General features: G+C 47.2%; 1 protein-coding gene across 1 annotated transcript; it reads right to left on the bottom strand.

Moving 5' to 3' along the window:
* Nucleotides 1–3,161: 3,161 nt before the first annotated feature.
* LOC311028815 (retinol dehydrogenase 10-A-like) lies at nucleotides 3,162–12,090 on the bottom strand. Its single transcript, XM_084033607.1, is given in 7 exon segments — nucleotides 3,162–4,499; nucleotides 4,578–4,709; nucleotides 5,259–5,404; nucleotides 6,279–6,377; nucleotides 10,998–11,156; nucleotides 11,158–11,234; nucleotides 11,527–12,090. Coding segments are annotated over 7 exon segments (1,170 nt in total). The 5' UTR covers nucleotides 11,960–12,090; the 3' UTR covers nucleotides 3,162–4,375.
* Nucleotides 12,091–14,022: the final 1,932 nt, after the last annotated feature.

Raw genomic sequence — 14,022 nt, 5'->3', positions numbered from 1 at the left:
CTGTGTGTCTTATTTTCTCCTAACGAGCCCGACTAATTACTATCAAGGTCTCTTATTGTTCAAATATAACAAACAAAAAATATACAATTCACACATGAAATGTTGGAGTCTAGTTCCTGACAGACAAACAGACACACCAGGTACCGGACATATTCAGATATGAGTTTATAATTAATAGATCTAGGTTAACAAAGGAAAAGGACAACATAAACATAAATAATGATAATTAAAGAAAAAAACAAACACAAGATACGTACCTTCCCACAGTTTGTTAATTAAATACATTTTACTTTCATGGATGTTCTTCGTGCATCAAATGGAATCAAAAATCATTAAAACTCAAGGACTTTTCTGGTGCTTTCAACCACATCCAACGGTCTTCATCAGTGGAAAAGAAGAGTAAGTGAACCTTGAGTTGAGTTTTGGAAACGAGCTGCACCTGACACAACCCCCCCCCCCCCCCCCCTTGGCTTTTGAATCCTCAGAAAGAAACACATTTTACTCTCATCTACAACAAAACGACTAAAATATACTCAAATAAAAAAAGTCTTCAAATTGCCCTCATAAATAACAATTACCTCTTAAATGCCGACGCTACTGCATTCATTAGTCATAATGGCTAATAAAATTTAATAAGCACATTAAGACAAATTGGGTCGATGCTTTCCAGAAAAAGAAGTGCAGTGAAGATTTTAATGTGTTGTTATTATTCCAACTCTTCATAACACGGTATCATGTATCTGATGCCGAAGCACGTTTATCCCCTCAGGAGAAGTCCCTTAACTTTAAGGGCTTTTCTATATTGTTCTTACATCAACAAATACACTGAAAAGACCAAAACCAACGACCCTTCCTGACTTTTCCACCTCGTCTGGGACGCGACTGGAAATGGAAAAACTAGCAAATGTGAACTCAAGTAAATCCTGCGTTTCCTGTGGATTATTTAAATCAATACATGCCGATCAGTATTCAAGGCAACAGGCTCACACAGTACTTGTAAGAATGATCAATTCATTGATCCTTTTTCTCGTTTGTTTTCTTCTTTTTTTCTCGGGATCCGTCGACAATAAAAGCCGGACTCGTCCTTTAAACCCGCGGTTTGCCAACAGTTTAATGCGACCCACGACGTCCAGATTAAATGACCATCCGAGCACAAAGACAGAGCTTCATCTCATCCTTGTACTTTCAGAATAAATGAACCCGTCATTTTTATTATTATTTATTTATTTCTCTTTTACAAGGGAGACCTGGCCAAGACAGCAGCAGTACAGTTCCAATAAAGAAATCAGACAACAAATAGGAAGCCAAATAGAAACACGAAAACAGAGTTTTCACCAGATCTTTAAACCAGTGGAGGTACACGGTTTTGAAGATGTACTTCAGTCATCCTGCAAGTCACTTCATCTTTAACCTTTAACCTTATCTCGTGCCGTTACCTTGGCTCAGGTAAACCTCCTCCACCTGTGCCGCCCTACCTTTGCACCACAAACCCCCACTCTCTCTCTCCCGTTAGTGAGGTGAGTGAGCGGGACGGCGGCGGCGGCGGATTCAGCCTCGCTGACTAATGGACTCAGCTGGCAGCTCCATCTGCTAGCCATCGAGGAGCGCCAAGGCTGTTCACACACATTAGCAGCAGATCTCCATTCCAGAAGCTTGTCCAGGTAGTGGACCTGTTGGGGGGGGTGATGAATCACCTCGCTCTGAACCAGCCAATATGGGAGGTGAACCCTCGCTGCCCAAAATAGAACAAATCAATGTCAGCGTGGAAGAGTCCGTGCCATGCAGAAAGCAAATGCCAGAGTCATTGATTTTCCATCTGAAGGATGTGCCATCGACCCCCTTCAAGTCCTCTAAATTAGAGGCTGCTAACGGGAGGATGACAGCCAAGGAGGAGGAGGAGGAGGAAGTCTGAGGAGCCAAAAAAAAGAATCCTCATAGTTTTCCTTCTTGTGGGATGAGTCCAAGCCTGAAGGAGTCCTGAACAGGAGCTGGATGGCTGATTGCCTCACAGGGATCGGAGCTGTCAGTACGACTCTCCCTCATACAGAGCTAATCTGCCGCTGAGCAACTTCATCCACCCCCCCATTAGTCACGGCCGAGGAGCTTCGCCGAGTGCCGAAAAGTCCCGACACACTCAAACGCCCCGCTTCCCTCCTTGTAAACGCAATCAGGAGGAGGAGGAGGAGGAGGAGAGTCTGGAGAGGATGAGGAGTCGTTCTGCTGTCCCGAGCAAAGCCAATCAATTTGTTCTGTTTCTCACGCTTTCATTCATTTATTATAAAAACAATAAAACAGTCTGGGGTCAGTGATAAGTTCTGTTCCGAGGTGAGAAATATCCAAGAAAGATGAGGAAACAAGCTTCTGTGAACAGCATTCATTGGTGTTCATGGATTCAGGGAGTTTTCTGCTGCTGCAGCGAGTCTGAGTCTGTCTGACCCAGATCTACAAATATAATATATATCTGCAGAAGTAATACCATTGCGTTTTTCATTTCTCTCGGCCTAAAAATCATCACATTTGATTTAAGAGTATTTCACGTCTTCTATGAATATACGTTGGGGCCAAATCTAAAAAGATGTTCATAACAGACTCTAAATCCAGCAGGATCTCTGCTCCTCTGTGGGATCAGGAAGCTGGAAAACAAGTCTGCTTCTTTTCAAGCTCAACAACCACCTTAAGGTCAGAAAGAAAATCCCTACATTTCCTGACAGATATCAAGGACGCGACCTCGAAGTACGTAGAAACCATGTGATGCAGCTCATGACATCTTAATGTGATGACGCCAATTATGAAGCACACTGAGCTTTTATTTTCTCTGTGGGGGAGGTCAAAGGTCAGGGTCGGACACACAAACAGCTCCGGTAGAAAAGGTGGGAATTCCCTCGTTGTTCCCAGACTTTTATTTTTTAATTCTTCCCTTTTTTTCTGGACTTGTAAAGCTTTTATTTTGGCGGTCACTGTGCTGTTCCCTCACAAAGGCAGATGGCTCCTGACCTCCTTTAGCCAACACCCACACTCTGCCTGACTCATGGTGGGTGCACCATGTGAGGACGGTGACACCGACACCAGGGCTCGCCTTCAGGGTGTCATTTCATCAGCTGGCTTCATTCATTCACACGAGAACAACCCCGTGAGGCTGTAAAAACACCGAGGACACAGCGTTTAATAATCTAAATCACTTTTATTAATTTAAGTTAGGTAGAGACACTAAACATTGGAACCACATGTTGCTCGGCTGTGGAGTCTTCAGAAAATTACAAAAAAAAAAGGCTTATGTCATACTGTCAAAATAAAATAAAAAATAATAATTGGCAAAACAATTAGAGGTAGAGAATTGAGGCTCATCGCTGCGACTGAAGGATGAAGCCTATTGGAATGTAGTTGAAATTCAAAAACTCTGGTCGTCCCAAAAAAAGGTATATAAAATATTCATACATCAAATATGGTGGAGACAGTCATGTGGGATGCTGGGGGGGGGGTATTCACAACATTAAACACTTATATTTTACTTTAACTGGACGAGCTGGACAACTGGACAGGAGTTAAAGTGTTACTTTGGATAAAGAATAATGGAAACTAGTGTCTGTTTTTTAATACGTTTTCCCTTAAACACGTCGGGACGGCGGCTCGCCTCGTTATCGTTTTAACCCGATACATTTACCATAGAAAACACCACAGATCTTCATCAAATAAAGCCAAATGAGAGAAAATACAAAAAGAAAATGCCGTTCCCTCCAGTACATTCTGAACACATCCTTTATCCCATTTTTCGTTTTGAGAGAAAATAAAAGGTGTTAAACCGTCCCGTTGCTCTCCGCTCCACGTCTGTAACTTTTAACGACGGCGGGATATGATCAACTTTTAATGCTAAACGTTTAATCCTGCAAACCAAAAATAAAAAAGAAGCGATGCTGCGTTGGACCTTCTGACTGCTGGCAGCGTCGAGAAAGAAAAGAAATCTGAAATTACAGTGCATGTCTACAAAAATAAAATAAAAGTGAAAAACATGTTTTTTTACTGTTTGTACAGTAACATACTGTATATTCCACAATGACACTAGATAAAGGCTGGTGACTACATTACGTAAATAGTTAATTATAGGATAGCTTCTGTATGATTTCAAAAAAACTAGTGACACAGTATATAGATGTTGGTTTCTTTAAACAAAAAGACAAAGTCAAATAAATCCTTTGTGTAGTACACAGCTTTCTTTGTTCCAGAGGAACAATATGGTAAACCTTTTGCATCTGCTCCATGCAGGTGCACCAGTCTAGACTCAGTCTTTCACCCCGTGTCTCATCCTCAGTGGTTGTTTCCTCATGCTTGCAGGTTTATGTGCCTTCGTTCGCGTTACACAAACAGCCTCCTCCTCCTCTTAGATCCCGTTCTTCGCCTCGTTGTTGTTCATGGCCTCCTTTCTCTGGGCCAGGAAGGGGTACATGCACTTGTCGGCGCCGAGGAACCGGTACATGCACACGATGGCCTCGAAGGGCAGGATGCTGCAGGGAGGGAGGGGAGGTTAGTGACAGCAGACGGAGGACCGATATGAAGGGGTGCATAGGAGGATGACGGCTCACCTTTTCATGAAGTTGACCATATAGACGATGCGAGGCGTACAGATCATGGGCTGGTCGGTGAGGATGGCCCTCATGGCCTGCTTCACACAGAACTCAGGCTTCAGGGGAGGCAGGAAAGGCTCGATCTCCTTCCTGGATGGAAATAAAAAGACTTATTTACAGGCTGGAAAACAATCCAGCTATTTAAATATAATTTACAACTAAAATCTGTGAGCGAAAGCCTTTTATGTTTGATTGAAAATGCGATCCGAGGTTGAAAGAAAAGCGAGGTTGGGCTCAGCAGACCTGCAAGCATCAAACAAAGTGAGGACTATTATAGTGGAGGAGGAGGGGGGGCGGGGTAGACCAGACCAGGTGCACCTGTTTCTCCTGGGAAAGTCTCTGTTCCAGCCGACCAGTGACTTTTATAATATCTCAGAACAGAACATCAGCTGCTGCTTTGAACTTAAATAAATAAAAAGGGTGTTTTATTTGGTGGAAATTAGAGACGCAAACTCATCCCAGCTGCAAGAAAGCCTTTTATTAAAGGAATAACTGTCCCAATTAGACCGCTGTGTGTGTGTGTGTGTGTGTGTGTGTGTGTGTGTGTGTGTGTGTGTGTGTGTGTGTGTGTGTGTGTGTGTGTGTGTGTGTGTGTGTGTGTGTGTGTGTGTGTGTGTGTGTGTGTGTGTGTGTGCTAACCTTATCCTGCAGCCTTTGAACATCCCCGTGTCGACCAGGTAAGGACACACCAGGGTCATGTTGATGCCGTCCTTCTCCGAGGCCTTCAGCTCGTGGCTCAGCGACTCGTGGAAGCCGATGGCACCGAACTTACTGGCGCAGTAATCCTGAGGGAACGGAGAGGGAACAGGTGAGTCCTGTAAAAAAAACCACCCTGGGACCAGGGAGGGTATTATCCCAGATGCCCCCGGGGGCAGAGGTCTCTCAGCCGTTAATGATACTGTGAGCTGCTCTACGGTTTCATAGCATTCTTCTCCGGTGCATCGGAGGCCGACGGCTCGGCGGGAGGTTTTGATGTGGTTTCCCGTGGAAATAATCTTTTTTCTTTTTTTTTTTTAAAGGCTTGGGCAAACACAGATGCTTGTCGATAAACACGGCGAGGATAAAGAGATTTGTGCCCCACATGACAGACGAGGGCTGGGATTAATGTGCATGTCTGAAATCACAGGAAGGTATTTTTCCAGGAGGGGGGGGGGGGGTTAATCATTATGGATGAATGCTTGTATAACAAAACGTGCAGCTATGAAAACAAACGTCCCTGTAGACCTGAAAACCACACCAATCCTGAGCCCCCCGTTCTCCGAGATATCAAAATAAAAGCCCTCTTGTTACGGAGATAAATGACTCCACTTAATATTTTAATATGCATTTAAATAAGAGTCTATAGGAAGGAGCGCCTCTGAGAGCTGCTGTGAGCTGAATACTGAACCGTGTTCACAAAGCGGTGATGAAGATGTCTCGGTCCCTCGGGGAGCTGTCAGCTCATTCATCCCCCCCCCACCCCCCCACTGCTAGATAGAGGATCTATAAGAGGCTCCCCAACGCTCATCTGTGTCCCTTAATTTAACGGGTGGAGGGACAACGAGAGAAAGGGGGTCTACCCCCCCCTCCTCCCCCGGCGCTGTGTGCTAGCTGGCAGGAAAGCACTGGTCTGGATGGTGGGAACGATGGGATGCATGTGTTGTTGTGTATGATACTAACCTCCACTCCAGCTGTGCTGAATAAACCCAGGGAGCTGGCAACCGTCACAATGTGGCCGTGATTCAGCTCCAGCATCTTGGGGAGGAACGCCTTGGTGGTCTGGAGGGGGGGGGGGGGGGGGGGGGGGGGGGGAGAGGGCAAAGAGGAGAGGAAAAAGAGAGGAAGGTTAGTTTGTCTGTGCCAAAGGCCTTTGATCCCCCCCCCCCTCTCCATGGTGATGCCGAGTCTGAATGAGAATTCATAACATGCAACAAAAAAGAGCACTGAGGTGTTTAAAATGTATGAGTTCCTCTCTTTGTGGTGTGAATGAGGAGGAGGAGGAGGAGGAGGAGGTGGACAAACAGGTATGCAGGTGTACAATCTGTTCTTTTTCCCACACAGATCTGGTGCCGTCGTCGAGGCTCTAAAAAAACAAAACACCACTCGGCCTCTCCGCCGAGCTGCGGCGGGAACAATCGGCGGCGGCGGCGGCATGAGCTCCCGGGATGAAAGGGTTTCACCGGAGGGCAGTGAAGTGGTTTCACCCGGTGGGGGCCGGTCCATTCAGAGGTGGTGAGAAGAGCCCCGCCCCCTCCCCCCCCCTCCCCAACATGGATCCATTCCTAACGCTGCTGACTTTGGACTCCGCATGGGCCAATCAGCAGGTGTGACATGTGACAGGAACTGACCAATCACTCTCCCTCTAGGAGGTCTACAAACACCCAGCAGGCCTTTCTGTCGGTGCCGCCGCTCCATTCAGGCGTGGATGTTCGCTGCCGTAGGGAGGAACAATGCACGCAACGCGGCAACACCCGGGGGATAACGGCAAACAAACAGGACGTCTCCATGGTCACATGGTACGCTGAGAAGGAGAAATCTAAACATGGAGCCTTTCTAAAGCTGGGAGAGCGGTTCCTTATTAGCGGACAGTTTAATTTCCTCGCTCACAATAATTCTGTGCTCATAAATGAAGTACTATATATATATAAATATATATAAACCAGCCAGAGGAATGATTCAGCCTCCTGTAAAGCCGAAGGGGAGCGTGGAGCCAGAGGAGTGCATGGTACCAGGTAGTACAGCCATGAAACCGCTGGCAGGAAGAGCCTCATTAAAACCAGAGATTAACGGCATCGGACCTGCCGACCCCTAACCTCTGCTGTTCAGGCATCCTCGTCATCCTCCCGATGAGGAAGAACACGATCAGATCTCAGAGAATCCTCTCCTGGAGGAAGACTTCACCGTTTTGATGGTTTTACTTGAAAGCTGCAGCATAACCGATCCGACTCCAAACATCTGGGCTTTTCAGGACGTTTTCAAAGTCGCTGCAGAAATAAAAAGCTGAGAAGCTGAGAACGGCTCTGGGAGCCAGAAGGCAGGAGATGTGACGTGCAAACGAAGCATTAAACCTAAGATACGCCCCCCCCCCCCCCCCCCAGACAGCAGCCAGTGATCCACTCTACCACTCGGATGCAACCGGACAATTGTGCCGAGTCGTCTGAAAACCAAGGCGATGGGGAGGAGGCCGTGGACAAACCTCGTCCTCGCTCTCCCACCCTCCGTGATGTCCTGCCTCTCATGGCAGCGCTGGCATGTGGGTTTGACCCCCGCCGACCTCTCAGACACAGAATGTGTGAAGGCGACCGGGGGGCTCGTGTCTTACATCAGAGCGGCCGTAATTGGGTCTCAACGCTCCCTTCGTTCCGCTAAATTACCCGCCGACACAGTCGGGCCTCCTTGGCCCGATGTGGGGGTGCCTTCACCCCCCCCCCCTCCTCCCCCCTAATTGGTGCGTGCCCCCAGGAGCATTTAAGCCACACAAAAGCTCCTTGCAGCTGGGGTGTCAGGCTGGATTAGTGCTAGCGCCTGACCAACAGGAATATGAACAAAATATTGGCCTTAGCGTCGGACCAGATGGCCGTTTAATTGGGCTGACTTCTCCCCCGGACGAGAGAGGAGAACTCATCGGGGAATATGAGTGGGTTTACAGGTCCTCAGGGTGGGGGGGGGGGGTTCAGATCGGTCGTGTTGTGGTCAATAACCTCAAACTGTACGACCAGAACCCGATTCCTCTGCATCGAGCTGTTGCCGGGGAAACGGAGGTGTCGATGCGTGATAGGAGAAAGAAAAAAACGATATTCTTGGAGCTCCGGTCACATTATAGACTCAGCCGAGGCCTGGATCGATATTTTAAAGCCTCATTTTGAAAAAAATGATCTATTTACTGTATAAATATTAGCTGTGACGCTACAAAAGCTTCGTATCAGAAGTCCAGGATGATAAAAATCAGATCACGAGATGAAATACAGGTCGTATCTGGATGGGTCGACCCTTCATCATCCCTCGCCACATGAACAGGTGAACAGGAAACCCACGGCTCTATCTGAAGGCTACAGGTGCCGAGGGTCCGAGGAGGTCCGAGGAGGTCTGAGGAGGGAGGGTAAACTAACAACCAGTCAAGTAGCACCCTTCTGCCTGGCTGCCTCCTTTCTCCGACTCCAGCAGGAATGCGGCCTGCAGAACTTGGCTCCTGTCGCCTGGCATCTCGTCAAGCTGATCCACAGACAAGAAACCAATTGTCAGATAAAGTGGGTCAGCGGCAGCTTACCATTACCCTCTCGCCTCGCCGGTGGATGGGAAGCCACTGCCTTCCTTCCTCTCTGCCTGCTCTTTTCCCGCCACGCCGCCGCGGAAAGGAAATCGCTGCTTATTGTTCCAGAAAAAACAACAACCACCTGTCAGATAAACGGCTCAAGATGCTCCAAGAAGATGCAGGAGGATGATTTCCTTTCATGTCATCATCAAACGGCCAAAAAACTAAAAAACTCTGGTGGCACGTTCCACTTCCTGTCATGACTAAACATCTCAGATCACCAGCTGGACCAATCACAGCGTCCGACTAATTAAATGTTATGACCCTCCGCCTCATAAAGAGAAAAACCTAAAACAAAGAGTGTGTGTGTGTGTGTGTGTGTGTGTGTGTGTGTGTGTGTGTGTGTGTGTGTGTGTGTGTGTGTGTGTGTGTGTGTGTGTGTGGCAGAGCCGGATGAACACAGCCCGGCCTCCATTGTGACTGCCATGCAGCTGCATCCACTGCCTCCAAATCAGGTTGGGAGGAGTCAGAGGGGCCTGTGGAAGGAGGACGAGGAGGAGTGTGGGGTCCGGGCTATGCATGCACACTCACACACATTACCATCCTTTTCCTGCTCACGCCTCCATCCCTGCCTTATTCCCTGTCCAACAAATGAGCATCCCCCTCCTTACTCTGCCTGTTTTCCACTGTGCTGCAGCTTGGATCGTGAACCTGCTGTCGTGTTGCTCCGGAGGACAAACTGGGTGGGTGAACAATTCATCCAAAACTGGCTGGAATACATTTGAGGGAGGCCGAGAAGTTTTGGGGGTTGACATAGCTCCTCTCGTGTCTCCCCGAGTGGCCAGAACTCATTATGAGGTTTCTTGGCCAGAACAGTGACGCTGGACGAGCTGAATGAGACGAACACTCCTCAAGAAGAATGCGCTGCTCAGTCACCGCTGAAGCATTCAAAAAGAAAGATTACAGAATGACGAGACGGAGCAAGCATTCGATAAAACACATGAAGTGAAATAAAAATCCCTGAGCTTCGGCGGTTCTAATGTGCCACCTGAATGCAGCGAGGACTGTACCGTGTTTGTGTTGGAGGAGAGTGGACAGGTCCCTGTTAGTCTAAGCTCCATTCATCCAGCTTGTGTCTTTAATGAACCACATCCTCTATTCTGGCTGTCTCCATTCATTAAGCCCTCCTTTCATCTGCCACCCCCCACCCCGAAAAGGAAACCACGCTCTCCACAGAATATGGGGAAGAACACAAACACAGATGGGAAGAAACACAAACACACAACCCCATTAAAAAAGAAAAGCCAAAGAAATGTGCCATCCAAACCTACTGGATCCTAAAAACAAACCCGTGGAGATAACCAGCAGAGAGGGAGATGAATGGAGGGAATAACAACCTGCCTGACTGACAACACAAGAGATTTTCATGCTCAATTACGGAGCTTGGAATCACCGTGGTTTCATGGTGTCATTGAGAATGCAGCCCCGTTTCAAAGAAGAAGAAGAAGAGCCTGCAGCCAAAGCCTCTCCAGGATGAACATCATCCGCTCCAGCGGACACATTGCTCAACATATAGAAGATGAACTGCTCCCATGCTATTTCCTCCCCAGCAGGGCTTTTTTACACCAATTTGTGCAACAGTCTGCTACAACGGTCCATTCTGGAGGCTTAAACACTAAACTCCCGCGTTCTCAATGGACTTCTAATTGCTGCACACACTCAAACACACTAAAACACTAAAACACACACGCCAACACACACAAAGCCATCAGAGCTTATATCTAAAAAAATAAAAAAAGCATGTCCATGCAGCCTTTCCAATAACTATCTCACTGGAAGCACCGCACAACAAATCACAGCCTGCCAACACAAGCTGTGGTGAATCCGACAGATCCAGACCCAGACCCAGACCCAGACCACATACAGGAGACCCCCCCCCCCCCCCCCCTCCATCATGCACAGATCTGGGCTGCAGAGACTTGAGAAGCCGAACCCGTGACTCTCCTCTGGCACAAGGAGGCTCAGCGGAGCTGAAATCTTTCCAAACATGCAAAGACGGTCACACTTTCTCAATATCAGGAGTCAGACTGGAAACATTCCTCACACACACACACACACACGCACACGCACTCGCACACGGTCCTCACCCAGAAGTGCGCGTGGCAGTTGACCACCATGGTGCGCTCGATCAGCTCGTCGGGACACTCCAGCAGGTGGTGTCCGGAGACCACGCCGGCGTTGTTGATCAGGATGTCCACCTCGCCCACCTCCCGGCGCACCTTCTCGGCCGTGGAGTACACGCTCTCCCCGCTTCCCCACGTCACACTGGTAGGTGTAGACCTGCGGCTGGAACGGAGGGACCTCCTCGACGCCTCCGACAGGTCCTGCAGGAGGAGAAAAGTTCGTTTTAGGCACCTGGAACTCATTCTACAATAAAGAAATATCACATATTAAACATGTGTTCGAGTCATTATCTCAGCATTATTGTTGCACGTGTTTGGAGCCACACAAGGAGATAGTGTGCAAAGATGTCCCATGTTCCCATGTGAGACAACATGCTGGGAATGCTGATTTGCCGCTGCACAAGCGAGACGGAATGCGTCCTCAACGTCTCCGCTGACCGCGCGTAAAAACGCGTAAAAACGCGTAAAACCGGATTAAAGCAGCCGGACTCACCGTCTTTGGTTATGGGAGCGTCCAGCTCGTGGTAGATCTGCCGCACCATCTCCGCCGTCTCCTCGTTGCTTTGGCTGTTTATGTCCCACAACACCAGGATCGCTCGTCTCCGGGCGAACTCCTTGGCGAAGAGCCGGCCGAGGCCGCTGCCGGCCCCGGTGATCACGCACACCTGTCCCGCCACGCTCTTCTCCTTCGGCCGCACCACCCATTTGGCCCCGGCGGTCACAAAAGCCCAGAGCACCTTTAAGATGACCACGAAGAACTCCGCGATGATGATCATCATCTTTGTGGCCGTAAAACAAGTCAAAACAAAGAAGAAGACGCGCAAGGAGAGGGGTGGGGGTGTGGGGGTGCGTCCCTCTTGGAGACCTGAACCAGCAGCAGAAGTGGCACGCCGACGGACGGAGGTGAAGCAGAAACAAGCGCTCATGCACACTAAAACGGCGTCCAAAAACAAAGTGGGAGCGGAGAGAGTTCAGGTGCTGAAAGTCAAGAGTCCAGTCCGCGTCGTGTGAGCAGCTCAGCGCGCCTCCCACTTCCTCTGCTGCTCCTTCCACTCATCTCATCTCAGCCCATCCGCTCTATTTATTCAGTCCTCCCATCAAAGCGGACCCAATAGGACGGGGGCTGGAGCGCCTGTCACGGCGGAGCCGGGTCCATGCGTTACACTGGAGGTGATGTCACTCACATCAAAGAAAAACGGCACGAATCTGTAAGATCCCGATGGAAGAGCAGACAAGAAGCTGTTCATGCACTTTAAAAACATGTTTAAATACCAGATGGCTTTAGAAGATAATTATACAAACACATTAAATCAACATTTATCACCCAGAGGATATACATACTAGACAAACATTACAAAATAAATTAAAAATCTAGTTTTTAAATAACAAATGGACTTTAATTAGGATTTCAGCAATATTCATGTTTTATTTCTCACCACGAAACGCAGACTTCAGATCAGGCCACGTCCTGCAGGTCCAGGTCAATGTCCACGTATGGGAGGGGGGAAGCAAAAAGCATCGTTCTTCCTTAAAGAACTGTCATTAAAGCTGTTTTATTTAACGCCTTACTGAACCCCAATCAGTAGATTTATATGATCAGATTTACTGGCTATCAGATCTGATTGTGGAAAGTGAAAGTGGATCGATGAGGTGTTACGTATCCAGACGTAAGAAGGGCTGGACTATGTTTTTGTGAGGGGGAATAAACTGCATATTGTTTTTTTTAATTATTATTCATAACTTGAATGCAATTATAATGATTAAAAAATCAAGTTTACAACCTTTTTTTCAATGATTATTCAACATAGCTCAGGGCTACGAGGTTATGCAACGTCTCCTCGCAGCAGCAGCAGCAGCAGCAGCAGCAGCAGCAGCCTTTTGAGGAGAAGCTCCTGTTTGGTGGGTGTGTCTGGATTCACTGCATTCAGTGAAAGTCCTTTTCGAAATGTTGCTGCAGAAGAAGGAAAAAAAGGAAAAGTTGCCTTAGTAACAGCAACATGTAGGCTTAAAGAGAAGAAGCTCTGTTTATTGTGAAGCTTCCTTAGAAGCAATACATCACTGATGTTATTTAATACACTTATTTAGCTCTCCACACTGTTTAGGCCCCAAATGCTTTAAGTGCAAAATATTTGATTTATATATATTTGCAAAAAGTAAAGCAAAGTTTAAATAAGCCTGTACTTTGGAGACAATTAAATGTGGACCTTTAATTATGCATTTGGCCTTATTGTCCTCTTAAAGTCAGTCTGCATCATGTAATGCGTTTTGAAACCTCAAGTTAAACGGTTCAGCGAAGCAAACTTTGCCCCATCATGGAAATCAGAACAGACGCTTCATGTTCCTGCTCTGCAAACATGTAGTGTTTGCGCCCTCTGCCGGCTCAGAGGGTGCATCGCACCCCCATCGCCTCCCTGTGTCATCGTGGGATTTTTTTTCTGTTTTAAGGTTTTCTTCGGTGGATTTTAAGATGGAAACTGAAGGAACATACCTCATCTTGAAGTTGATGCTATGATTTATTCTTTTGAGTGAAGAACCCTGTGGTTCTTGGTATTTTCCTTCCTCTTTGCCCGAACCTCTTTTATTCTTCTTTTATTCTCTTCTTTCTTGTTTATATTATTTTATTATATGTTACACCATTGAAATGATAAGCTGATTTTAAAATTAGCTTAACGTCTCGCCTGTAGCAGTTGTAATACCGCTATTCAAATAAGACAAAAACATTATTGATACCGTACATTTAGTATTAGAAGACAGTACTCCCTCCCAGCTTGGACTGCTGCTTTAATAGGGAGCCAATGGCCGGGCAGACAGGGACTTTTCAGAATAATTCGAGTACAGTAAATTGCTATTGACACGGAATAGTTATAATAATTAAAAAAACTCTTTAAACTATAGGTGAACTGATTAATATTATTTATGTGTACATGTAGTACCATGATGCGTTTTTTTGTTTATGCTGCACTGTAGATTTGCACAACTAATACTTTTA

This window comes from Eutrigla gurnardus, assembly GCF_963514095.1.
Source record: "Eutrigla gurnardus genome assembly, chromosome: 18".
NCBI classification, from domain to species: Eukaryota; Metazoa; Chordata; class Actinopteri; order Perciformes; family Triglidae; genus Eutrigla; species Eutrigla gurnardus.
The sequence above is the reverse complement of the archived record's forward strand: the minus strand, read 5'-3'. Positions and strand labels throughout refer to the sequence as shown.